This window comes from Pinus tabuliformis, chromosome 3_2 (genome assembly GCF_031772625.1).
Source record: "Pinus tabuliformis cultivar Carrire ecotype Pingquan chromosome 3_2, CPIR1, whole genome shotgun sequence".
Classification (NCBI taxonomy): Eukaryota; Viridiplantae; Streptophyta; class Pinopsida; order Pinales; family Pinaceae; genus Pinus; species Pinus tabuliformis.
The window spans coordinates 5,130,946-5,157,341 of record NC_142302.1 but is presented as its reverse complement, the minus strand read 5'-3'; the positions used below and the strand labels follow the sequence as shown (position 1 = coordinate 5,157,341).

The 26,396-nt window shown below is 36.9% G+C and overlaps 1 protein-coding gene across 1 annotated transcript; it reads right to left on the bottom strand.

Annotated features, from left to right (window-relative positions):
- Positions 1-9,212: 9,212 nt before the first annotated feature.
- On the bottom strand, positions 9,213-11,955 carry LOC149179531 (heat shock protein 90-1-like). The gene is made up of 4 exons (XM_089418009.1): positions 11,654-11,955; positions 11,295-11,436; positions 10,891-11,171; positions 9,213-10,784 (listed from the first exon to the last, which is right to left on the bottom strand). Exons 1-4 carry the CDS (start codon positions 11,795-11,797, stop codon positions 9,213-9,215), a joined length of 2,139 nt encoding a protein of 712 aa, XP_089274135.1. The 5' UTR covers positions 11,798-11,955.
- Between the last annotated feature and the right edge of the window lie 14,441 nt (positions 11,956-26,396).

The window sequence follows — 26,396 nt, the reverse complement described above, 5'->3', positions numbered from 1 at the left end:
TTGAGAAAAAGGCTCACTTGGCTAAGCCATGGAGGTGGCTGGCTTGGCTACTTTTAAGTCAAGGCATTTATGCATTTAAACCATGAAGAATAGTAGATCTATTATTTACTGCTACTTTTCTCACAAGGGTTTCTAAGGTAAAATATGGTATTCGAGTCCATGTATTATTGTTGTAATTTGTTTATCATGTATCTATTTCTCTACTTTTACTAATAAAATTGATATGTAGCAATAACCCTATAGCAATCTATGACAAGGAATTGTGTTGTTCCATAACATGTGTGTAGTGATTTACATCATAGATCTATAGTGCTTTTTGCAACAACAATCCTACTCATATCAAGGATCTCTAGCAACTCCAACTTGATTGATTATTTAACATAAATAAACACAAAGTAAACAAATCTTTAATATACAATTTAATCAAAATGTGATAGGAAACTATAAAATCTATGATAAAAAACACCTTCAACCATGAACTCTTGTATTGAGCATAATTAGTGTGAAAATACAAGAGTAAAAAATAATGTTCATCACATATCGCACATTAAACACACTAACATCAGATACAACAAACATCAAAGAAATATCACACTCTAAAACTAAAAGCACACTACTTCTAAATAATACTACCATAATTGCCAATGGAAGAAATTCTATACTAATTATCAATAAACTTGTTAAAATTGCTATCACTAGTGACCTTATCTCTAAAAAAATTTAACCATGTCATATGGCTAAGGCCAAGGATTCCTTCTAAATCCAAGACGTTAGCCAACTTAAACCATATGCATTTCTTTAACACCATCATTATACTTTTCATTATCCCTAACCAAGTTAGTGTTTCGAAAACTAAAAATTCCAAACTGAAGCTAGGAATTCTAAATCAATCCATGACTAGAAAGAAAATAACAAATTCTAATTTGTGAAATAGACTTGGTATGCAACACAACAATCGATGCATAAACAACGACACACATTGTACAAGACCAAAGGAAAAGAAACATCTCTTAGAAATTTTTATTTCTTTCTTATACGAGTTAATGCGAGACTTAGTCGACCTCCTCCATCTTGCTCTCCACCTGATTGCAGGCATCCTTGTTTTCTAGAGGCGGCATGTCTGCATCTAGCTCATCGGTGGCATCATCCTTGATGCTGAGGCCGAGCTTCAGCGTCTTGTGAATTCTGACATGGAATGTGTTTAGCTCCTCCAGGCTAAACCCGGAGGTAAGCAGAGCTCCCATATAAGAGCATCACCAGATCCTTCAAAATTACACTAAGATTAGGGTGTATGGATGCAAATTGCCTCCATATAAATTGCCTAAATTTGTTCCTATAAGAATTTCTGCATTAGAGTATATTAGGCAAATGATAAATATGGATGATCTCCACTTTGTGGCAGCCAAAAGGAAATATCAATTCAAAATCAAACCACGGGTTGGGCCTTTCATTTGTAATACCAGGACAACAACAAAAGAAGCAGATCTTTTGCTCAAATAGGTGAAATTTAAACTCAGTTTCACTTGGTCATATGATCCTTTAGGAGTAACATAAATGTTGAGAGTAGAGCTTAAAACTACTCCTCACACTCATACTACAAGACCTAAAATTGAGCAATATATGAATCAAAATCAATTGCATGAAGGCACATTGTAGGAGCCAGAAGAACATGTACTTTCTATTATGACATCACAGACACCAGTGCCACAGGAAAAACGTATAAAACACCAAGGGAGGATGTTTCCCCTTCAGTCTCAGAAATTCATGGGAAATAATCCTAAATATATAAAAAGAGGCAGAAAACCAATCCTTTAGAAGAGTTTTCACAGGAAGAAAATGTTCAATCTACAATAGTTTTGACAGGTCCTTATACTTCTACTATTCCTCGACTGGATGACATTTTCGTAGGGTCACCATCATCTCCAGCTTCTCAAGAACCATTGGAAACAACTCAATAAGGAGAATTGGTCCATGATCAAGTTGAACCAAGTAGACAACTTCATCACAACACAAACTTCTCTCTTCTTTTGACATCGAGGAAGGGAAAATGCAGATAGCATTCCTTGAAGCTCAAGTTCCTTTTTGTAAAAGTACAGATGAATACAAGACGTATATCTTTTATTTTAACATTGATCAAATCCATCCTATTGATCACATGGGTTTGCATAAGAAAACAAGTGAAATGTCATATTCTACCCTGACAAACTCAGCAATGGCAGCATCCAAACTTCACGATTCAGTCAACAATATTTAGTCTCAATTAAAATTAGAGAAAATGTCTTCTTTAGGTAAAAACACTAAGACAATGTCTTTACAGGATTTAGTCATTAAACTGGGATATGATCCTAGTAATGTAAAAGCTGTTGAGGAGATCATTAAAATAAAAAATGTTGACATTAAATCCTTGAAGAAACAACTCAGACTTCCATCAACTGAAAATCCACAAACAAAGGAATTTGGTCAACTAGAGAAGGAGAAATAAGATATGTTTAAAATTGTTATTGAACATAATGGATAGATTAAACAAATGGAGACCGAAATAGAAAAGTCGCTAAAAGAGAAAGAGAAGTCAACTAAATTATCAGTCATTCCTCTCACAACAATTCCAGTTGCAAGTACATCAACAACAGAGGGCAAGAGATTGAAAAGTTGAAAGCTCAGCTTAAAACCCTCCCAGTGCTGAAATTAAAAATTGATAATATGTATGTGTTAGAGCTTCAAAAGACTCATAGATTAAATCAGAGAATTGAAGTTTTAGAAAATGAATATGTCATGGCATAGACAATTGCACAGGAAAATGAGAACTTTTGGGAAGAAATTAATGAAGCTATGTCTGAAATTTGACCTGCCACTGAAATTATTTTCAAGCAAGAGGAATTTGTCCATAAATAAAAAGAGGACATCGAAGGGATAAAGGAAAGTGCGGGTCAGAAGCCAGTTGAAGCTAGTGCCTTAATAAGAACCTTGAATTCAAATACAAAAGAAGAACATGAAGAATATGAGATTACAGACAGAATTGAGACAATACTTGAGGTAAGAATATTTCTCACAAAAAGGAATGTAATATTATTGTTAGAGAATAAATGTCATAATTTTTAGTCTAGCATTCAAAAATTCCACAAGAAGTCCAATGTACTGCACCAAAAGGGGCTTCTAGTTTGAAGGGAATTGGAGATAAACTAGTTCAGCTAGATAATTATCAACAAAATCTATATTCCATAGGAAGAGTTAAATCTAAATTTTCCAACATAAAGGGAACCATTACAGGTGAAGCTTTCATGGAAGGTTTGAAGTTTGACTTACTTATCAAACAAAAAATAAAACATGTGTTTATAGTTAAGCATACTTTCCAATAATATGCTGAGATGGATGAAGCCTATAGAAAGTTAATCAAATTCTCCACCCCAGATGAAGGCAAATGGGATAAATTATGTCAAATTCTTGATTAAATAGGTATTCATGTTTAGCAACAAAGCAACAATTTTTTTAGGCCAAGCCATCAACAAAATCCTCGAAGTCAGTTCGAGAGAGATTTAGTAGTTTTAGTTTTCATATATTCCTGTACTATTTTTGTAAACAATTCTAAATCATATAGAGAGATCCCTCTTTCAAGTTGGAAGGGATAGATCCCCACATCCAAAGTGGTTTTGTGGTTACCTTTGGGTTTCTCTCACACCCTTGGGAATTTACAGAGTCAAAACATTATGGCAACCATACTAGGGACTTCACACAAATCTGATATAAATTGAATTTTTCCCTGGTAAAAATTTATTTTAGAGCTTGAAGGCTATTTCAAGTGTGTGGTTGTGAAACAGATGTTATTAAGGGTGTTTTCCACCTAAATTTTGTACATATTTCTATCTGTAAATAATATATTACAGATTTAGCTCCTAGAATGATATACACTAGAGCTTATCCAAATCCTAAACCTCCTAAAGTTGTAGATAATCCTGAAAAACTTATCAGAAAGAGCAGTCTTACTGAGAGCCAAGAAAGTAATAATCCATTTCCCGGAGTTAATTCTCTCCCTGAATTTTTTTAAACTTTTGAGGATATTGAATTGGACTTGCCTGTTCAGCATAACCTTTTTCATACCAAGTCAGACACTTTTGTACATAAGATAGTTTTTGATGAAAGTATTTTGAAACCTTATGTCTTGGAGCATCAACCTGTTAATCTAGACTCTAATGAAGATGTTGTAAAATAGTTTAATAAGATTGAAGTTTTGGTGACCAAATTAGATTAGGTTGTGCATAAATTTGTTATTGATCAACCACCTAATTCTTCAACTTCTTCCTCTACAATGATTCCCCCTATTACTACGACTCCTCCAGTAACTCCCGCTATTACCATTGTACCCATTTCATCTACTATCCCTACCACCACTACATCGACTCAACAAAGTACAACCCCTCCCCCTTTAATACCCACCATATCCACACCTATTGTAGTTTTGTCATCTTCTCATTGCCAGTTACCTATCATGGCAACTCGTTATGCCCCCCTAGTCCTACCTAGAAGACTAAATTCCATCCCACAAGATTATCATATCTGACTACCTCATTTTGATGGCACAGGGCCAATCACTACTCAAAAACATATAGACAAAATGAATGATTATTTAGATTTGCAAGAAATTGATGATGATGATGTGAAGATGAGACTATTTTCCCAAAGTCTCATAGGAGAAGTTAAGAAATGGTTTAAGGCATTACCAGCTGCCTCTATCCCAAACCTCACACAATTTCATCAAACATTCCTCAGAATATGGGAAATAAAGAAGAATCCTCTCCAAATCTTGGATGAATATGAGAATATAAATGGAGCCCCTAGTGAAACAGTCCAAGACTATTGCACTAGATCCAATAATATTTCCAATTGTATCCCAATTGCAGTACAACCCCCACTAGGACTAGCTCTGATCAAATTTCCAGATGGTTTTTGATCCAGAGATGTCTTACCAATTGAGGGAGAGAAATCATGTTATCCTTGAGGAGATGCAAAGGAATGAAGTCGGTGTGGAGGCAAACTTGTTGGCAAACATAGCTAGGTTAAAGATTGAGAGGAGAGTCACTATTAAAGAAGAACCTGCTTCTTCTTCATCATGTGCTAAGTTGAATACCTTCGTTAAAACCATGGAAATAATGATGGAAAATATAAGTATAACTGACAAGGCTCCTCCAAGGGAAAATAAAGGTGGTCCTCCAATTATAAACCCTAATTTTAGGAAAAATAAACCTCAAATTAAACAGAGAGAATAGAGAGGAAAAATTGATCAGCAACAAATTAGTCCTCCTTTCCAAGAGAATTATGCAAAAGCTGAGATACCAGAGGATCTTGAATAAAATGAAATAAACTTATTTAAAGAAAGTAAAATTGACCACATTTTCTTAACTAAAGAGGAGCAAGATCTATTCTTGCTATCACAACCAAAAGTCATCCCTTCAGAGTCAGATGATTATTAACAAGGATACGAAAATGCTATCATGGAGGTGCATAGATAATACAATTTGAGGAGTAAAAAGGCTGCTGAAAATCCTCCCAGGAAAATTCAGAGCGACACCCCTTCCACTAGCCAGTCAAAGGATGGTTCTCAAAAGGAGACTTCTAAAAAGTAGGATGTAAATATCAAAAAAATAGATAAACCTCATACATCTTTCAATATTGAAAATGAATCAGCCAAGGTAAAAATTTCTATTCCTATGATTGAATTAATTAACACAAATGCATCTAGATCTCATGTCATGAAGGCTCTGAAGATAGGGGAAGGGACAAACAAAATTAACTTAACTGATGACTAACCGGAGTTATTGTTTGGGCCTGAAGTTGAAGGGAAGTCTCAAGATGGTAGTGTGCCACCTTTCTATATTAGTTTGAACATTCGTGACAAAATTCTACACAATGCTATGCTTGATTCTGGTGCTTCACACAATCTTATGCCTACAACCATCATGGAGAAGCTAAGATTTGACATAACATGTCCCTACAAAGATTTATATTCTTTTGGTTCGAGCAAAGTGAGATGCTTAGGTCTCATCAAATATTTATGTGTTACTCTGGTGCAACAAAGAGTGTGGTAATGGATATTGTAGTGGCAGACATACCTCCCAAGTATGGGATGCTGCTATCAATATCATGAGGAGAAAACTTACATGGTATGTTGTAGATGGACATGAACTATTCTACCATTCCTGTTTTTGGTCAGCATAGAGGTGTATGGAGGGAAACATTAATGAAATATATGGTGAGAAGCTAAGACAAACTGAATAATTATCCCATGTATTATGTGCACTCAAATATGGACTCCTTTATTTTGTATAATGATGAATGTGTAGATGAGGATGTGTCACACTTGGATGTTGAATTGACCAAGACAGAGGAGATAAAATTAGATACTAGGAAACAAGATTAAGAGGGAGAAGACCTTTGGAACATGGATTTTGATGGGGTCGTGAGCAAGGAAGGAGTAGGGGTAGGTGTTTGGATCTCAAACTCACAAACTAGTATAGCGAAGGGACATTCTTAGAAGCTTAACTTCCAATGTACAAATAATATAGCTGAATATGAAACACTGCTTTTAGGACTGAAAAATTTGAAGAGGTTGGGAGCTAAAAGGATTTCAATACATGGGGATTCTGAACTTATCATTAACCAAAATAAAGGTGAGTACTCGGCTAAACACCCTAGACTAAGGGCCTACATAAATGCAAAAGGCCAACTTGTACTCATGTGGGGCCACTCATGTATGCTTGACGAAAGTATGGGTTTCCAACTTGTAAATTTAATCTCTTATTAATGAATAGGAGTTAGAAGGTGATTAAATACTCAATGAAAAGGGCTTGAAGTCCTTTACACGCTCGTGTTATTGACTTCTTGAGTTCGTGATGCACAGCCCTAACAGAAACAACCAAAAGGATGGCAGTGCATAGTGCCTTTGGAGGAAGAAGTAGAAACAACAAAAATAGTAGCATTCCAAGCAAAAAGAGAGGATCAAAAGAACCAGAAGAGCTCACTAAAAGAGGAGGAAGATTCCAACAGCCAAACACAGCATAAAACATCTCAATTAACAGGGATGAAAATAAAAGGTATCAATCAAACCCAAGGATCAAAAGCATCCGATTTTGACAAAGATACTCTTAGTGAAAATCAGCTTTCTTTTGTAATGGCCACTCCCAAGACTAGAGGTTGGGGTAAGGTGGAAAAGAAGAAAGGGAGGAAAAAACAGTAGACAATTTTTTTTATTTTTTTACTTTTTGTCTGCCTTGTATTCTGTGAAAGTAGGCACAACCCATACGCATATGACTCCTTGAGTTGGTGATCCCTTTGACATTAATAACAAGCATTCTACGAACATTAGGAATAGGGTTTCAGTGGCCCATGCTATTAGATCTTGTGGATTACACGTGATGAAGCTTTTTAAAATCTTGGGGGTTCTCCATTGTAATGGGCCTAAGTTGAGCAAGGGTTTTACTTGGCTAGGTTAAGGTTGGTTGGCTTGGCATGGATGCTTTTAAGCCATGGGGCATTATAGATCTATTATTCATATTTAGTTTTCTCACAAGAATTTCCTAACTAAAATATGGTGTTCATGTCCATTGTATTATTTTTGTGATGTGTTTATCAAAGCTAAGAAATTGTGGCTTCTGGAAGGAGGTGATGGTTGCAATTGCAAACACATGTATGTTGAGGTTGAAGATAACATAGATAATCCCTAATTGGGATTTGAACTACATATGTGAAGATTGAGAGGGCATAGAGGTCCAACAAGGTGAAATGCAACCACAAAAGCGAAATCTGATGAGAACAACTAGTGTGAGAAAATGTGTAGATGTGAAAGAATGAAAAAATGGTTTCCAAACAACAATTAAAAAAATAAAAATTACTTGGAGATGAAATTTGTAAATTACATATACTTGGGCATACAACTATAAGCCGTAGTTAGGCTTCCATACCCCTACCAATAAAATCTCAAATAGACCTAAGTGATAAGGGAAACGAGCATGAATATTTGACTTCTCAAATTTAAAGGGGGGAATGTTAGTGTAAATTCAAGACTCCATGAAAAATTCAAATTTGTTAGGTCTAGGTACATCATTTTGGTGGCCTATGGTATTAAAGGACATGGATTACATGTGATGAAACCTTTTAAAATTGAAGGGATTCTCCATTATAGTAGGTTTGAGTTGAGAAAAAGGCTCACTTGGCTAAGCCTAGAAGTTGGTCGGCTTGGCTACTTTTAAGTGAAGGCATTTACACATTTAAACCATGAAGAATAGTAGATCTTTTATTTTCTGCTACTTTTCTCACAAGGGTTTCTAAGGTAAAATATGGTATTCATGTCCATGTATTATTGTTGTGATGTGTTTATCATGTATTTATTTCTCTGTTTTTTACTAACAAAGTTGATCTGTAGCAATAACCCTATAGCAATCTATGAGAAGGACTTGTAGTGATACATAACATGTGTGTAGTGATTTACATCATGGATCTATAGTGCTTTTTGCAACAACAATCCTACTCATAGCAAGGATCTCTAGCGACTCCAACTTGATTGATGATTTAACATAAATAAATACAAAGTAAACAAATATTTAATATGCAATTTAATCAAAACGTAATAACAAACTATAAAATCTATGATAAAAAACACCCTCAATCGTGAACTCGTGAATTGAGCATAAACAATGTGAAAATACAAGAGTAAAAAATGATGTTCACCACATACCGCACACCAAACACACTAAACATCATATACAACAAACATCAAAGAAATGTCACACCCTAAAACTAAAAACACACTACTTCTACATAATACTACCATAATTGTCAATGGAAGAAATTCTAAACTAACTATGAATAAACTTGCTAAAATCGCTATCAGTATTGACATTCTCTAAAAAGATGTAAGCATGTCGTATGGCTAAGGCCAACCATTCCTTCCTTTCATTTCTTTAACACCATCATTATACTTTTCATCATTATCCCTCACCAAGTTAGTGTTTCAAAAACTAATAATTCTAATCTGAAGCAAGGAATTCTAAATCAGCCCATGACTAGAAAGAAAATAACAAATTCTAATTTGTGAAACGGACTTGGTATGCAACACAACAAACGGGGCATACACAGTGACACGCATTGAACAAGACCACCAAAAGAAAAGAAACCTCTCCAGGAAAATTTGATTTCTTTCCTATACGAGGTCAATGGGAGACTTAGTCGACCTCCTCCATCTTGCTCTCCTCCTGAACGGAGGCGTCGTCCTCTTCCACAGGGGGCATGTCTGCATCCAGCTCACCTGTGGCATCGTCCTCGATGCTGAGGCCGAGCTTCAGCATCCTGTGAATTCTGGCAGCGAAAGTGTTTGGGTCTTCTAAACTGAACCCCGAGGTGAGCAGGGCGGTCTCGTACAAGAGCATCACGAGATCCTTCACCGATTTGTCATGATTGTCCACCTCGGCTCTCTTTCTCAGCTCCTCCATGATGGCGTTCTCAGGGTTGATCTCCATCGTTTTCTTGCTGGACATGTAGGACGACATGGAGGTGTCGCGGAGGGCCTGGGCCTTCATTATTCTCTCCATGTTAGCCGTCCATCCATACTCGCCCGTCACCAGACAGCAAGGGGAGTCCACTATGCGATCCGAAACCACTACCTTCTCCACCTTGTCACCCAAGATGTCCTTCATCACTTTGCACAGGCTCTCAAATGCGGTTTTCTTCTCTTCCCTCTTTTTCTTCTCCTCCTCTGTCTCTGTCTCCTCCAGCTTCAGCCCTTCTTTCGTAGCAGAAACAAGCTTCTTCCCGTCATACTCCTTGAGCTGACCTACTGCGTACTCATCGACGGCATCCACCATGAACAGGACCTCATAACCCTTCCTCTTCAGTCTCTCCAGGAACGGAGAATTCTCCACTGGCTTCTTGCTCTCGCCGGTGATATAATACATGTCCTTCTGCCCCTCTTTCATTCGGGTCACATAGTCCTTGAGGCTCGTCATCTCGTCTCCACTCTTCGTCGAGTGATATCTCAGCAAATCCGCGAGCTTAGCCCTGTTTTGGCTGTCTTCATGCATCCCCAGTTTCAAGTTCTTTGAAAACGCCTCATAGAACTTGGCATACTCCTCTTTGTTCTCAGCGATCTCGTTGAACATTTCAATACACTTCTTTACCAAATTCTTCCTAATTACCTTCAGAATCTTGTTCTGCTGCAGCATTTCCCTAGAGATATTGAGGGGCAGATCGTCAGAGTCCACCACACCTTTCACAAAACCCAGGTATTCGGGAATAAGTTCTTCACAGTTGTCCATTATGAAAACCCTTCTCACGTACAGCTTAATGTTGTTGAGCTTCTTCCTTGTGTCAAACAGATCGAACGGTGCCCTCTTGGGAACAAAGAGAATAGCCTTGAACTCCAACTGACCCTCCACACAGAAATGCTTCACACCCAGGTGGTCCTCCCAATCATTGGTGAGACTCTTGTAGAAAGACGCATATTCTTCCTTACTAATCTCCTCTGGCTTCCTCATCCAAATGGGCTTTTGCTTGTTTACCACACTCCATTCATGTGACACTTCCTTCACCTTCTTTTTCTTCTGCCCTTTATCCTTGTCATCCTCCACTTCCTCGATATCCCCTTCATCTTCATCTTCCTTCTTCTCCTCTGCCTCCTCTTCGTCGTCGCTTACCTCCTTTTCGGTAGTCTTCTCAGTCCACAAATAGATGGGGTAGCTAATGAACTCGGAATGCTTCTTGACCAGATCCTTCAGCCGCCGCTCCTCCAGGTACTCCAGCTGCCATCCCCAACCAAGCCATGCCCTTAAATTTAAATATATGCACAGGAAATGTTAAAAGAAACAAATTGATGAAACATATTAGAACAGGGCATGTTTATAGTACCTGGCCTTCCTTGAGAAACAGAGTAATTTTAGTTCCCCTGCCCAGGGGCTCCCCGTTAACGTCTCTAGTAACAGTAAACGACCCCCCAGCCTGGGATTCCCAAACGTATTGCTCATCGTCGTTGTGCTTAGTGGTAACAATCACTTTTTCAGCCACAAGGTAGGCTGAGTAGAAACCCACGCCGAACTGACCGATCATGCTCACATCCGCCCCGGCCTGTAGAGCCTCCATGAACTCCTTGGTCCCCGATCTCGCAATGGTTCCCAAATTGTTCACCAAATCTATGCATTGCAGATCAGAAAATTTCACACAAAACAGCCACTGTAATATAATCTCAAGATTGATTAAATTAAACATAAGCATACAATCATAAGAATCATATATCAGAATTCTAGTGTACTTACCCGCTTTAGTCATGCCTATTCCGCTGTCAATAATAGTGAGGCACTTGTTACCCTTGTCGGGCACAAGCCGAATGAAGAGCTCCGGCTGAGCATCGAGCTTGCTCTTATCCGTCAGTCCTTCGAACCGAATTTTGTCCAGCGCCTGCAGCCATTGCCACAAACAATAATCAGCATTTAATATATTGACATCTGATTATTGATGAATCTAATTTACTCGGATGAATTGCTGATTCATCCTATTTTACTCCCCTGTAATCAAAGCTTCGAGCCCCACCTAATTCTCTGAAAATATAACCCTATACTTTGGATGGGAAGGGAATGGAAGTTCAAAATTAATAAATCTTAAATTTCATACTTACATCGGACGAATTGCTGATGAGCTCCCGGAGGAAAATCTCCTTGTTGCTGTAGAAAGTGTTGATGATGAGGCTGAGCAGCTGATTAATTTCAGCCTGGAAAGCGAAGGCCTCCACCTCGCCGCTCTGCATGTTCACGTCTGCCATTGGAATTGGAATTGCAACGAATCAAAATAGAATAAAACAGTGAACCAGACAAGTATTCAACACTTTCAGATCCCCGAAAACCTAGAGCGAATGCAGAAATCTCTTCTAAGATATATCAGAAACTCCGCCGATATCAATCTTTCGCACAAAACTTTGCGAATGCGTACTTCTAAAGGTTTCCTCAGCCAAGCGATGAAGCCTAACAGCCTTATTATATCTGATTCTACGACTCCACGATCGTTCCCATCTATGAACGTCGAGTGAGGCTTTGGATGTCTCTAGAAACCTTTGGCCAATCTCGGGGCTTCGCAAGAGTTCACGTATTTGACAACGTGGTTTGCCCTATAAATAAGGGCGTGGTGTGCCCAGGTTAATTTTTTTTTCACGATAGCATTGGTTAATTTTAAGGGCATTGAAGGGAATTGACCCTCCCACCTCCCTATCCGCAAGGTACTCAACAATTAGGACTCCACCGAGCGGAGTTAATCCTTGGGACTTATTAATATATATTAATAGGTTTATGATAAGAATTGGTAGAGATTAATATAAATTTATTTTGGAGAGGAATCTAATTTTTCAAAATGTTATTTTTATACTAGATTATAGGGAAAATGTTTTGACTCTTAATTAGATTTGAAAATTAAAATGAAGAAAAGGTAAAACAAAAAATATTAAACTAAATATTTTTAAAATAAAAAATAATTTTTGAAATTTGAATTTCTATTTTGAAATAAAATTTGTTAGAAATAAAAATTATTTTAAAAATAAAAATCTATATGTTACCAAGTGTCATAATAGTATACACATCAAACTTCAATAATTGTTATTATTATCCAATTTTAAGGTCCCCTTGTTTGTGGGACAAGGGATACAAATTATTTTAAAACTAAACTAGAAATTGTCCCTATAGGTTCAAAGAAACATCAAAGGAATAAAAGATTTGAGAAGATAGTCTTAAAAAACTAAATCACTAAATATAAGAACTCTTTTTTTAAAAGAAAAATATTATAAAATGATTATATGAAAAAAATGAGATAGATAAATTGTATGACTCCAACTTGGTATAGCATGTATTACATTGAGATAAAGTGGATTCAATGAATGGAAAATATCTCTAGCAGATAATGCTATGCTAACCTTATTGCAAAGTGGACTGTAAATAATCAATCAAGTGTCATGATGATGATGATGGTTAACGTCCGCTGAGACCAAATAATGATCTATCGGACCTAAAAAGACAAATTATTTATTTTGATTTAAGATTTTATTCCTATGCTCAAAAATCTTGGAGAGAAGTCTCCCGAGTTCACTATAATTTTGGCATTGTAAAAGGCTAGGAAGGTCAGTATTGTAACAAAGGTTGTGAAATTGAGATCTAATGTGGTTGTATGCAGGGCACTCTAAGAGGAAGTGGTTTTCATCCTCAATGCTCCTATTCTCACAAATATGGCAGATCATTTCCATCCATGGCGTTTTAGGAACTGCCCAACGGCCAGTTTCACTATGGAGCTCATGAGAATTTGTTCTAATCTTTGCAATATTAATTTTCTTCTTTGAGCTAGTTAAAATAGAGAGATACTTTTGATCTTCAAGGGTGGGGTTGATGACTTTCTTATAATAACATAATTTTCTTTTAGACGCTAAATCTTTCTCACACCACAATTTTTCTTTGAACTTAGAAGTAACAATATCTTTAATGTTATTTATGTTTTGCAAAGCATCATTCTCATTGATCTCCCAATAGTTTAACCAGGCCCTTGTGTCCTTATGCCATCCTCGGTTAAGCCTTAGGTGGTTTTGGCTGGAATTTAAAGCTAGCTTAGGAAGTCTATGATTGTCTATGTTATTGAGCTTGTGCTTGTACAACAGAAACCTGAGCATAGCCAGGCTTTCAATAGGAGAAAGACCTGCTTCTATAAGGAGAATAGGATAGGGATGTCGTTTTTGATTTCGTCGATGCCAAGGATTTTCTTTAAAAAATGTATATGTAATAGTGGATCAACTTAATCCTAGATTTCCCATTGCTCACAACCTATGTATGAGTACAAAGTGTTGACAAACCTTGCCCCAACTGTGTCATGCGTGTCTATCTAATTTTTCACTTTTTCACCGCTACTCGGTGTCCCTAGTGCTAGGTTCCTTGTGAGGGCACATGTTCAATCTATGAACGTCGAGGGAGGCTTTGGATGTCTCTAGAAACCTTTGGCCAATCTCGGGGCTTCGCAAGAGCTCACGTATTTGACAACGTCGTTTGCCCTATAAATAGGGTCGTGGTTTGCCCATAGCAAGGGTTAATTTGAAGGGCATTAAGGAGAATTGGCCCTCCCACCTCTAGATCTGCGAGGTATTCAAGAATTGGGACTTAGTTGAATTAACCCTTCGGACTTATTAATATATAAATTAATATGAATTTAGTAATATATATTAATAGGCTTATGATAAGAATGGGTAGAGATTAATATAAATTTATTTTGGAGAGGAATCTAATTTTCAAAATGCTATTTTTATACTAGATTATAGGGAAAATGCTTCGACTTTTAATTAGATTTGAAAATTAAAAAAAAAAGTAAAACAAAAAATATTAAACTAAATATTTTTAGAATAAAATATAATTTTTGAAATTTGAATTTCTATTTTGAAATAAAATTTGTTAGAAATAAAAATTATTTTAAAAATAAAAATTATTTTAAAAATAAAAATCTATATGTTACCAACTGTCATAATAGTACACACACCAAATCACAATTATTGCTATTATTATCCAATTTTAAGGTCACGGTCAAGCAAGACATCAAATCGGTGTATGAGACGCCTTGTTTGTGGGACAAGGGATACAAATTATTTTAAACCTAAACTAGCAATTGTCCCTAAAGTTTCAAAGAAACATCAAAGGAATAAAAGATTTGAGAAGATAGTCTTAAAAAATTAAATCACTAAATATAAGAACTCTTATTTTTAATGAAGATAGTCTTAAAAAATTAAATCACTAAATATAAGAACTCTTATTTTTAACAAAATAAATTTTATAAAAAGATTATATGAAAAGAAATTGAGATAGGTAAAATGTATGACTCCAACTTGGTATAGCATGTATTGCATTGAGATAAAGTGGATTCAATGAATGGAAAATGTCTCTAGCAGATAATGTTAACCTTATTGCAAAGTGGACTGTAAATAATCAATCAAATGTCATACATGTGTAGCGACAACAAATTTAGTAAGGATGGTTGTTTTTGATTTCGTCCGTGCCAAGGATTTTCTTTAAAAAATGTATATGTAATAGTGGATCAACTTAATTTTAGATTTCTCATTGCTCACAACCTATGTATGAGTACAAAGTGTTGATAAACCTTGCCCCAAGTGTGTCAGGCTAGTATATTTTTCACTTTTTCACCGTCTCTCGATGCCCCTAGTGTGATGCCCCTAGTGCTAGGTTCTTTGTGAGGGCACATGTTCAATCTATGTTGAGGTCCTAGAGCCTAGCAACAAGTTCCTCGGCTACCAAACGAGTCCTCATGTGATATTCCACTAGTCTAGTCAACACTACTACAAGAATGAGGCTCTCTCTATATATATAATCTTTTACTAAATATCTATATTGAAATGTTTGATTTATGACTTATATATATATATATATATATATATATATATATATATATATATATATATATAAGTTATTTAAAAGCTATATATCAACCCCATATTTAAAATGTAATAAATATTGTTTATTAATATGTTTTTGTTTTAAACATTATATTTCAATTAAACATAAAATTAATTACACATTATTTAATATGAATAATATTATTTTTACAAGGGCATGGGGTTTAATTCAGTTGGGAAATGCCTTGTTATGAAATAATTAGTAAACTATGAGGTTCAAAGTTCAAATATTTTTGGGTTAAACCAACAAAAAAAATATTATTTTTACAAGAAATTACATATCCTCTCTATCTTAAAAGAATACATATTTATTTTTTACTTGTAATTATTTTATCTCTATGTAAATTTAATGTAAAATTAAATGAAAAATAAAATATAATTACAATTATTTAATATATAAACCATTAAAATGATAAGAAAAATGTAAATAATAGATCTAATAAGGACTCCACACGGTAATAAAGTGTCCAAGCATATTCTCTATGTGGCTTATATTTCTATGATATATTTATCAATTGTGTGTGATACTAAGTTAAAAGGGAGATTGAGACATCATCTTTAATCTAATTATATATTTTTTTTATTATGTATTTTTACATAAAAATAGTCATCTCTAAAATTATTGTTTACTTAGTCTCACATAATAAAAAATTCTTTTATTTTTAAATTTAAATTAATATTGTAGATAACCATTACTCAATAGTTATGCAAGTTTTTTATTACTATTTATGAAAACCACACCATCATGCATCCTCTAATAATCCATAACTGAGTAACCTTTTACTCCTATTAAATATCTAAAAATACAAGTTTTTATTTTCTTAATTATAAAAAGATAATTTTTCATTTTTATTACCTGTACATAAGAGTATAGTGTTGAATTTGAAATAAATGATATATGTACATTTAAACACTAATAAAATAGCTTTTTTTGGGTTTTCCCCGCTAAAAAATTAGGTAGGATATTTGATTAAAATTGTCATTTTGTTTAATTTAATACAAATATTATTATATAAAGAAAATCAACTTATCATAAAGTAGGTTAGTAATTAGATTCTAGGTAGGTGGAATTTGAAGTGATAGTGCCATTTTCTTCCATTAAAATCTATGGATTATTGTTAATTTATGGTATGTTCTATGCTTATATTAGTTTACTTCTTTTTCTTATTATATTCCACCGATTAGCAATCACATGTACATAAAGTAAAGTGTAGATAGAACATTAAACGATCGACAGAAAACAAGCCAAGACAAGAGACACAAGATGTGGCGGCTAGCCAAGGACAAACCCCACAATGTGTGGAGAAACCCTTTGATCAAATCTTCTTTTATCTTCAATAATTCAGCAGAGAGAAATAGTACAATAAATCTGATTCATATTAGTAGTAGCAAAGCCTAGATCAGTAGCATCAGCGTTAGCGGCTTCATTATCAAACTAGGGCAGACCATATCTCACAAACCGACAGTCGGATTGACTTCATTCCACCACAAAAAGTTTCAGCTTCCAGAGGAGGTTCAGATGAACCTACAGCGCAGTTCAGATGAGGAGATCTTCTAGGCCACGCAAGTCAATCTTTACTTCTGCAGTTGCAGCTTCAGTTTCAGCAGTTTCCGGCTTCAAACTAGGGCAGTCGATATCTTGCAAACCGTTCGTCGGATTGACTTCATTCCACCAACAAAAGTTGCATCTTTCAAAGGAGGTTTAGATGAACCTACAGCATAGTTCCAAAGAGGAGATCTTCTAGGCCACGTAAGTCAATCTTTACTTCTGCAGTTGCAGCTTCAAATTCAACGGCTTCCGGCTTCACATGTATGAGAGAAAGAGACCCATTTCAGCGCAGTAGAGAAGAGACTCATATCTGCGCAGTAGAGAGAGAGAGATGTGATGAGATGAGTGAGTCCAAATGAGGAAAAGTCCTCTTATATTTATACACAACATTGGTGGGTGAATAGATGCGACTGTTGGGCTTCTGAGCCTACATGAGTTGTAGGTCGGCTTGATAATAATTCCATAATCAAAATAAATTCATATCTCCATGAATACTTATCGGAATTGGATGATCTTTATATCAATCGTACACCTCTCGACGAGAGGAATCTAATAAAAATATTATTAGCCATGAATAAGATGACCCACATGAAGTTTTGCCCTGGTTACCAATTTTAACACTCCCTCTCAACCATGGAGAACTTCATCTGCAATCTGTCTATTGGCCGTTACTATTCATCCATCAAATGCACTGCCTTGTACAGCCTGACCCTTGCCCTGCTCTACTCTATTTTACATGTTCTGCTTTGTCTTGTTCTGCCCTGCACTGATCTGTATTGTTTTGTTTTGTTCTGCTCTGCTCTTGCATTGTTATGTTCTACTCTGCTTTTGTCCGAATTATGAAGAAGAAGAAATGATCAAGGATGCATCATACTGACTCGAAGTCAGTCTCAGAGTATGTACCACTGCTCCTAGACCGGTCTCAACCAACCCAAAGTCAGCGTCATAGTGAGTACAACTCTAATGGTCTGAGACCAATATCATCCTCCGTTGACTCAAAGTCAGTCTCAGAGTATGTACCACTGATCCCAGACCAGTCTCAACCGACCTGAAGTCATAGTCATAGTATGGTACAACTCCAATGGTCTCAGACCAATATCATCCTCAACTGACTCAAATTCAGTCTCAGAGTATGTACCACTGATCCCAGACCAGTCTCAACCAACCCGAAGTCAGCGTCATAGTATGGTACAACTCCTACCACTGGTCCCAGACCAGTATCATTGATCCCAGATCAATGGAGGTCATCCTAGCGTAGGGAGTATGGTAGTTACAATGATGCGTCCATTGGTACTACTATGGTCCCTAACTTCATTTCCCTGCTCATTAATCAGATGAGAGGTACTTCCCATGAGTCCCAAACTGCATGGGTAGGATTCCTCGACAAGAGAACTAATCAATCCTGTCCTCACAGGAGAACACATCAATCCTGCTACAATTGCCATGGAGAACACATCAATCCAGGCCTCACAGGAGAACACATCAATCCTGCTACAATTGCCATGGAGAACACATCAATCTAGGCTGCCATGGAGAACACATCAATCCAGGCATCATAGGAGAACACATCAATCCTGCTACAATGTCGCCACGGGGTGTACATGTATACCACCAGGGGATAGTGAATAATCCTGTGGTCATATGCTGCTCCAAGAAGCACCCTGCACCCCCCTGGAGCTCTCAGAGCTCAATGCATCATACATGACCCTCATTGGAGGGTCTTTGAACAACTCTAAGTTGTTCACAGAAAGTCAAAAATTTTACTTTCCCAAGGGGTTTTGTCAGAATGTCGGTGACCTGTTCATTTGTACCAATATGATGGAGCCTTATAGCTCCCAGTTGCACCATATCTCAAATATAATGGTATCTAATATCAATATGCTTGGAGGGATCATGGAATACGAGATTCTCTGACAAACGAATCCCACTTCTGGTTGTTACAGAGAATCACAGTGGTATCCAATGTAAATCCAAACATCTCACTGAAGAGTTTTCGCAACCAGACTGCCTCACACGAGGTTATGCTAGAAACAATATATCCTACTTCAGCGGTGCTCAAAGCCACCGACTTCTGCTTCTTGCTCATCCAAGATAACGAAGCAGATCCCAAGGTAAAACAGTACCCGGAAGTGCTCTCACGGTCCACCACACTGCCTGCCCAATCAACATGAGTATATCCAAGTAGTCTCACATTTCCGGCAGTGTATCTTAATCCATGAGAGATTGTGTCCTGAAGACATCTCAGAAGATTCCTGGCATCAATCCAGTGAGGCTCAACCAAATATGAGCTCACAATGCTAAATGCAAAACATATGTTCGGATGGAGGCTCACCAAGAACATCAATGCGAATGAGTTTTTCAAATTCAGAGGCATTTCCCAAGTCTGGTTCGACATCACTACCATATAACTTCTAAAAGTTAAGATCCTCGAGGTAGTCACAGGCTTGCAGTCGATCATAACGAATCTTTCCAATATATTTACCACATATTTTCCTTGAGATAGGAAAATTTCCCTTGGCTTCTGCCACACTTCAAGTCCTTGGTCCTTCATTTCAAATTCAGAAGCCATCTCCCCCTTACATTTGTGAATGAGAGGGTCCGCACCTGTTAGAAAGAGGTCATCCACATACAACACCAGTATGAGAGGCTTGTCATCTTCAACCTTAAAGTAAAGGTTAGGATCGGCTTCACTCCTAGTGATCCCAACTTCATCAAGTAGCTATCGATCCTCTCATACCATGCTCGGGGTGCTTGCTTCAGCCCATAGAGAGCTTTCTTCAACCTGCATACATGAGATTTTCGATCATAAATCTCAAATCCTTCGGGTTGCTCCACGTAGACCTCTTCTTTGATCGAGCCATGCAAGAACGCAGTCTTGACATCCATCTGATGTAGGTTCCATCCTTGTCAAGCGGCAAGGGCTATGATCGAGCGGATGGTCATATATCTGGCAACATGTGCAAATATCTCATCATAGTCTATACCTTCCTTTTGGGAGAAACCTCGAGCAACAAAATTAGCCTTATACTTTTCCGTGCTTCCATCTGCTGCATGCTTTATCTTGTAAAGCCATTTGGAAGTAACAATAGTCTTCTCCTGGGGTCTGGGAACTACTTCCCAAACATCATTCTTTATGATAGACTCATATTCTTCAGTCATAGCATCCTTCCATACTTGATGCTTGACGGCATCTAAGAATGACAAAGGCTCATTTTGTATGATCGTGCTCATGATGGTCAGGTATCCTTGATACCTATGGTTTCTTACTTTCACGAAAGGTTCCTCGGGGTGCAGCATGTCCTTCGGCATCATCAAGTAACCCCTTAAGCCATGAAGGCCTCTTCCTAGAAGAGGAAGGCTCATATGGAGGAGGATCAATCGGATCCATGGGTTCTTCTACATCAGGCATTGATTCATCATCCTTTTCTTTCGGTTCCCTAGTGTCGGCTTCTTGAGAGCTCCTCAAAGTCGGAAGATTGATCACCTTGCTGAGAGCCATATCTTCGTCAAAGGTGACATCATGACTAATTATGACTTCCCTTTGACCAGCTACATAGATTCTATAGCCTTTAGTATTTTCACCATAGCCCACGAAAATTCCCTTCTTTCCAGATGCTCCTAATTTATTTCTTTTCTCTTTCGGCACATGAAAGTATACAGGGCTTCCAAAAATTTTAAAATGAGAAACATCAGGTTTCTTACCAGTGAATTTTTCTTCAGGAGTCTTGGAACCCAATGCTTGATGAGGGCATCGATTTTGTACATATATGGTAGTGTTTGCAGCTTCAGCCCATAGGAACTTAGGAAGACTTTGATCATGTAGCATGGCCCGGACAGCTTCCATAATTGAGCGGTTCTTCCTTTCTGCCACACCATTTTGTTCAGGAGTATATGGTGTAGTAGTCTCCCTCTTGATGCCAGCCTCTTTACAGAAATCATGGAACTCATTAGATTCATATTCAGTCCCATTGTCAGTTCTTAAGATCTTGATCTTCTTTTCGGTTTGATTCTCGATTAGGGCTTTGAAGTGTCGGAACTAAGGGAACACTTCATCCTTCTTTTTCAAGAAGTATATCCAGGTCTTTCGAGAATGGTCATCGGTAAAAGTGAGATAATATGAGTATCCTCCCAAGGAGTTCACAGGCATCATACCTGACATGTCTGACTGAACTAGTTGTAATATATCAGAGGTCTTGCTTGGACTTGAAGGGAATGGTCCCCTTTTGAGCTTTCCTTCGGCACATCCCGGACATACACCTTCTTTCTCTACTTGGAATTCAGGCATCCCTGTTACCATCTGTCTTACATCGGGTAGAGCTTTGTAATGAAGGTGGGCAAACCTCCGATGCCAAAGTTCGGACTGAAGCGATGTGTCACAAGACATGACACCTAGCGGACTTCCACCGACTTGATATAAAGAATCAACTCGAAACCCAAGAGTGAAAGCATCTTTAACATTATTTTTCCATATGCGTACCTTACCATCACTGAAGGTTACCTTATAACCTTTGTCTTCCATTGCCAAGATGGATACTAGGTTCTTTTTGAGATCAAGTACATATAATACATCTTGTAAGTGAATCGTATTACCTTGATTCAGTTTAAGAGAAACATTGCCTACACCTTTCACTGGGTATTTCATGTCATCTCCAAGGACAATTTCCAGGTTAGTTTCTTTCTCTACCAGATTATAGAGTGTTTCTTTGTAACCAGTGAAGTGTCTTGAGGCACCACTATCAATGAGCCAAATTCCCATTGAGTCCGAAGGAGCAGAGGTAGATAGAGTAGCTGGTAGATAATATTGAGCCTGCTTATCATCAACAGTATTAGATTCATACCTGGAATTTCTAGCCTTCTTGAATGGTTGCCCTCTTCCTTGATTTCCAGCATTCCTTTTTCCTTTGTTGTTGATTTTTCCATTCCTTAGATTACCATGAGAGGGATTTTGATCATCGTCACGGTGAGAGTCCTTTCTATCAGGGCATTCCCTTGCATAGTGACCTGCTTTATTGCAAATGAAACATCGTCCTTTTCTTCCACCCTTAAATCTAGCCTTTCTTTTCGATTTAGACCCAGAATTATTTCTTTTCTTAGCATGAGAAGAAAAAGCAGCAGGAGGACCTTTAGGCAAGGGAATTTCCTGCTCTTCTACCCTTGTTTGTTCTTGAATGCATCTAGCCATTAATTCCTCGAAACTAGGAATTACATTATTGTTCAGAAGAGTAGTCCTGAACACATACCATTCAGATGGTAATCCTCCGAGAGTTGTGAGTGCCATTTCTCTGTCAGTAATGGTTTCCCCAATAGATAGGAGATCGTTCTTGATCTCGGTGATTCTTAAGAAGTATGCTTGCATACTTTCATCTTTACCCTTCTTGATTTCCCTCAACTTATTTCTAAGAAACAAAACTTGATTTGCATCATTAACTTTAAATAAACTCACCAGTCTGTCGTAGATTTCCTTGGAGGTGTCTAGATCAGAGATGTAGGTCACCAAGCGCTTGTCGATAGAGTCACGGATGATCTTCTTTGTTTTGACTTCTCCATTTTTCCATTTGTTCTAGGTAGCAGCAAATGCATTTGATGAAGGCTCAACAATATTGCCTCTTACATGGTCCAGCACTCCTTGATCTTCAAGGGTTAGATCGATAGACATCTTCCATCAGTGATAGTCAGCTTTCTCACGGAGCTTGTCTTCGGCAGGAAAGAGTGTTGAGGACCCCATAGTCTTTTAGGATAACCTTGCCAATCTTCTCTTCAATGATTGCTCTTGCTCTTGCTCGGGCTTTGTCTTCACCTCAGCTCTGATACCATGTTAATTTATGGTATTTTCTATGCTTATAACAGTTTAATTCTTTTTCTTATTATATTCCACCGATTAGCAATCACATGTACATAAAGTAAAGTGCAGATAGAACATTAAACGATCGACAGAAAACAAGCCAAGACAAGAGACACAAGATGTGGCGGCTAGCCAGGGACAAACCCCACAATGTGTGGGGAAACCCTTTGATCAAATCTTCTTTTATCTTCAATAATTCAGCAGAGAGAAATAGTACAATAAATCTGATTCATATCAGCAGTAGCAAACCCTAGATCAGTAGCATCAACATTAGCGGCTTCATTATCAAACTAGGGCAGACCATATCTCACAAACTGACAGTTGGATTGACTTCATTCCACCACCAAAAGTTTCGGCTTCTAGAGGAGGTTCAAATGAACCTACAGCGCAGTTCAGATGAGGAGATCTTCTAGGCCACGCAGGTCAATCTTTACTTCTACAGTTGCAGCTTCAATTTCAGTAGTTTCCGACTTCAAACTAGGGCAGTCAATATCTTGCAAACTGTTTGTCGGATTGACTTCATTCCACCACCAAAAGTTGCGGCTTTCAAAGGAGGTTCAGATGAACCTACAACACAGTTCCAAAGAGGAGATCTTCTAGGCCATGCAAGTCAATCTTTACTTCTGCAGTTGCAGCTTCAAATTCAACAGCTTCCGGCTTCACATGTGTGAGAGAGAGAGACCCATTTCAGCGCAGTCGAGAAGAGACTCATATCTGTGCAGTAGAGAGAGAGAGATGTGATGAGATGAGTGAGTCCAAATGAGGAAAAGTCCTCTTATATTTATACACAACATTGGTGGGTGAATAGATGCGACTGTTGGGCTTTTGAGCCTACATGAGTTGTAGGTCGGCTTGATAATAATTCAATAATCAAAATAAATTCATATCTCCATGAATACTTATCGGAATTGGATGATCTTTATATCAATCCTACACCTCTCGACGAGAGGAATCTAATAAAAATATTATTAGCCATGAATAATATGACCCACATGAAGTTTTTACCTGGTTGCCAATTTTAACAATTATTATATCAAACTAATGAGTTATATCCACAACAACATTATATATGATTTATTAAATCAAACCAAGAGTTTATTGGAAACAACTTTATATATGATTTTGATTATAGTAACAACTATATCTTTTAATTAGAATTTTTTTCTTAATTGTATGTATGATTGACAAAGTGATTGAAAAAAAAAACAAAGTTGGAAAAAATAAAAATAAAAAACAATTTAGCAAAACCAAAAAAATAAAACCACATTAATTTTCTTTTTAATTTCCTAACTTCCATTTTTTTAGAAGGAAAAACCTCAAAGAAACCCCCAATACTCTTCTATTGCTAAATGTTTTCATGTAAAACAAATGTGTTTCATACATGTAGATAATTTTGACCAATTCTTATTGCTACATTACCACTAAAATGTTTCTCGAACCCCATCCTCTATCATATTACCCTTGGAATTTATAGGGATACAAAACACTCAAGGAAAATGTAACTAACGATTCATGTTACAAACTACCATATTCACCATGACAAAATGAAAAGGAAGGTATAAAATGTTAATTGCAGAATACAAACCGAAAACCGTGAACACATTGTACATAAGAGAAGTGACAACTCACTTAAATCCATAAAATTGACAAATTTTTATGTTCTTCTTGCACAAGGAAATGGGCCATCATTGTTGGAATTGTTATGCTAGCCATGAGCCTTAGCCCTACATCAAAATTTTGCAAAAAGTGCAATATGATCATATGACCACTCGTGAGAAGGAAGACCTATGTCTTTACGGAAGCTCTCCTCATCCAAAAGATCTAATAGGGACTCCGCCACAAGTGAATCCATTGTATACAAAATATAGTCAAGAGTTTCAAAAAATGTTTGGTACAGTTGGCGAATAAAGGTTCATTTGTTGCAATGTCCATTCTTCTTTGTTGATGGTCTAAACCTTGTGTTATTCCCACCATTCTTGCAAAGGAAGAATAAACACTAACCAAAGGTAGTTGGTAGAAAACCTTGCTTGCATGACATAATATACAAAGGGGATTTGTTGTTAAGTTTGGATGTGAGGATTCAACTTTTCCCATCGCAAGAAGAGTATGGGGGCAACTTGCAGGAATTGAGCTGAAATCACCATAGAATAACATAGGTATGTCTACACTGATAACTATTTTCTCTAGTCCTTTCAGAAGAGTACAAACCTGCGAGAGTTTGACATCCTTGAGATCTTGATTTCCATTTGTGTGTAATAGCCACACAAATAAGTTGATGTTTTCCTGGTGCAAGGGCATTGATCCCATGGTTAGTGTCCTTTTCCTCCAAAACTACAATCAGAGCAACGTTGTCCATGAGCAACTGACTTAGTACCGCCAGTGCTCAGTTCTTGTCAGAGTACATGTTTAGTCTATGTTGAGGTCCTCCGGCCTACCAACAAGTTCCTTGGGCTGCAAAACAAGTCCTCCTATGATATTCCACTAGTCTTGTCAACACTACTACACGAATGAGGCTCATGTTCATATCATAAGAAAAGCAAAAAAAATGTTGGAGTATGAAGAGAAAGCTTCTACTTTAGTGGTTTCTTACTTGCTGATGAAAAATTTCCATTGCAACATCTGGATATTGCAAGAGTAAGATGACAAATGGAAAATTACACAAATAAATAGCTAAATGACCACATAAATTTATACAACTCCTTATTTAATTATTTGAGTATTGAGGAAATTTTTGGTTTATTGTGAGCAATGTGTCCTACCCGTCTATCTGATTTTTCACCACTACTTAGTGTTACCATTGATAGGTTCCTGTGCGGGCACATGTTTAATCTATGTTGAGGTCCTTGAGCCTAGCAACAAGTTACCCGGGCTGCAAAATGAGTCCTCCTGTGATATTCCACTACTCTAGTCAACACTACTACATGAATGAGGCTAATGTTCATATCACAAGAAACACATAAAAAAATGTTGGAGTACAAAGAAGAAGCTTCCACTTTAGTGGTTTCTTACTTTTTGATGGAAATTTTCCATTGCAACATCTGGTTATTGCGAGAGTAAGATGACAGATGGAAAATTACATAGATAAATAGCTAAATGGCCACAAAATTTATAAAACTCCTTATTTAATTCTTTGAGTAGTGAGGAAATTGTTGGTTTATTATGTTGATTAAAAAAAAATATAGGAAATATACCTTTGTATTATGTTAACTAGAAGAAATAAAATATTTTTTACTTTCCTATTAAAGTGGGGAAACCTTTCACTAAGCAAAACTCCAAATATAACAAAATAAGACAAACATTTCATAGACTTTTATTCTTGTTAAATAGATTCTTAATAGAAAACCATAAATACTTGTTGACCTATCATTATTGCGTACCAAATACCCATTTTTCCTTATAAAGTGGACCCGTTTATATTAAATAACTATCAACTATTGTCTAATGGACATTATTCAAAGTGGATGTTTGCATACATCAATTGATTGACTTCTAAATAGTTTAAGGTATGGTGATTAGGATAAGACATGAAAATATCCTCGCCCCTC

Coding starts and splice junctions, on each gene's coding strand:
- LOC149179531 (XM_089418009.1), bottom strand. CDS start 11,797: ATGGCAGACGTGAACATGCAGAGCGGCGAGGTGGAGGCCTTCGCTTTC. Junction 11,437..11,653: donor TCATCAGCAATTCGTCCGAT/GTAAGTATGAAA, acceptor CAATGGCTGCAG/GCGCTGGACAAAATTCGGTT. Junction 11,172..11,294: donor AATAGGCATGACTAAAGCGG/GTAAGTACACTA, acceptor TGCAATGCATAG/ATTTGGTGAACAATTTGGGA.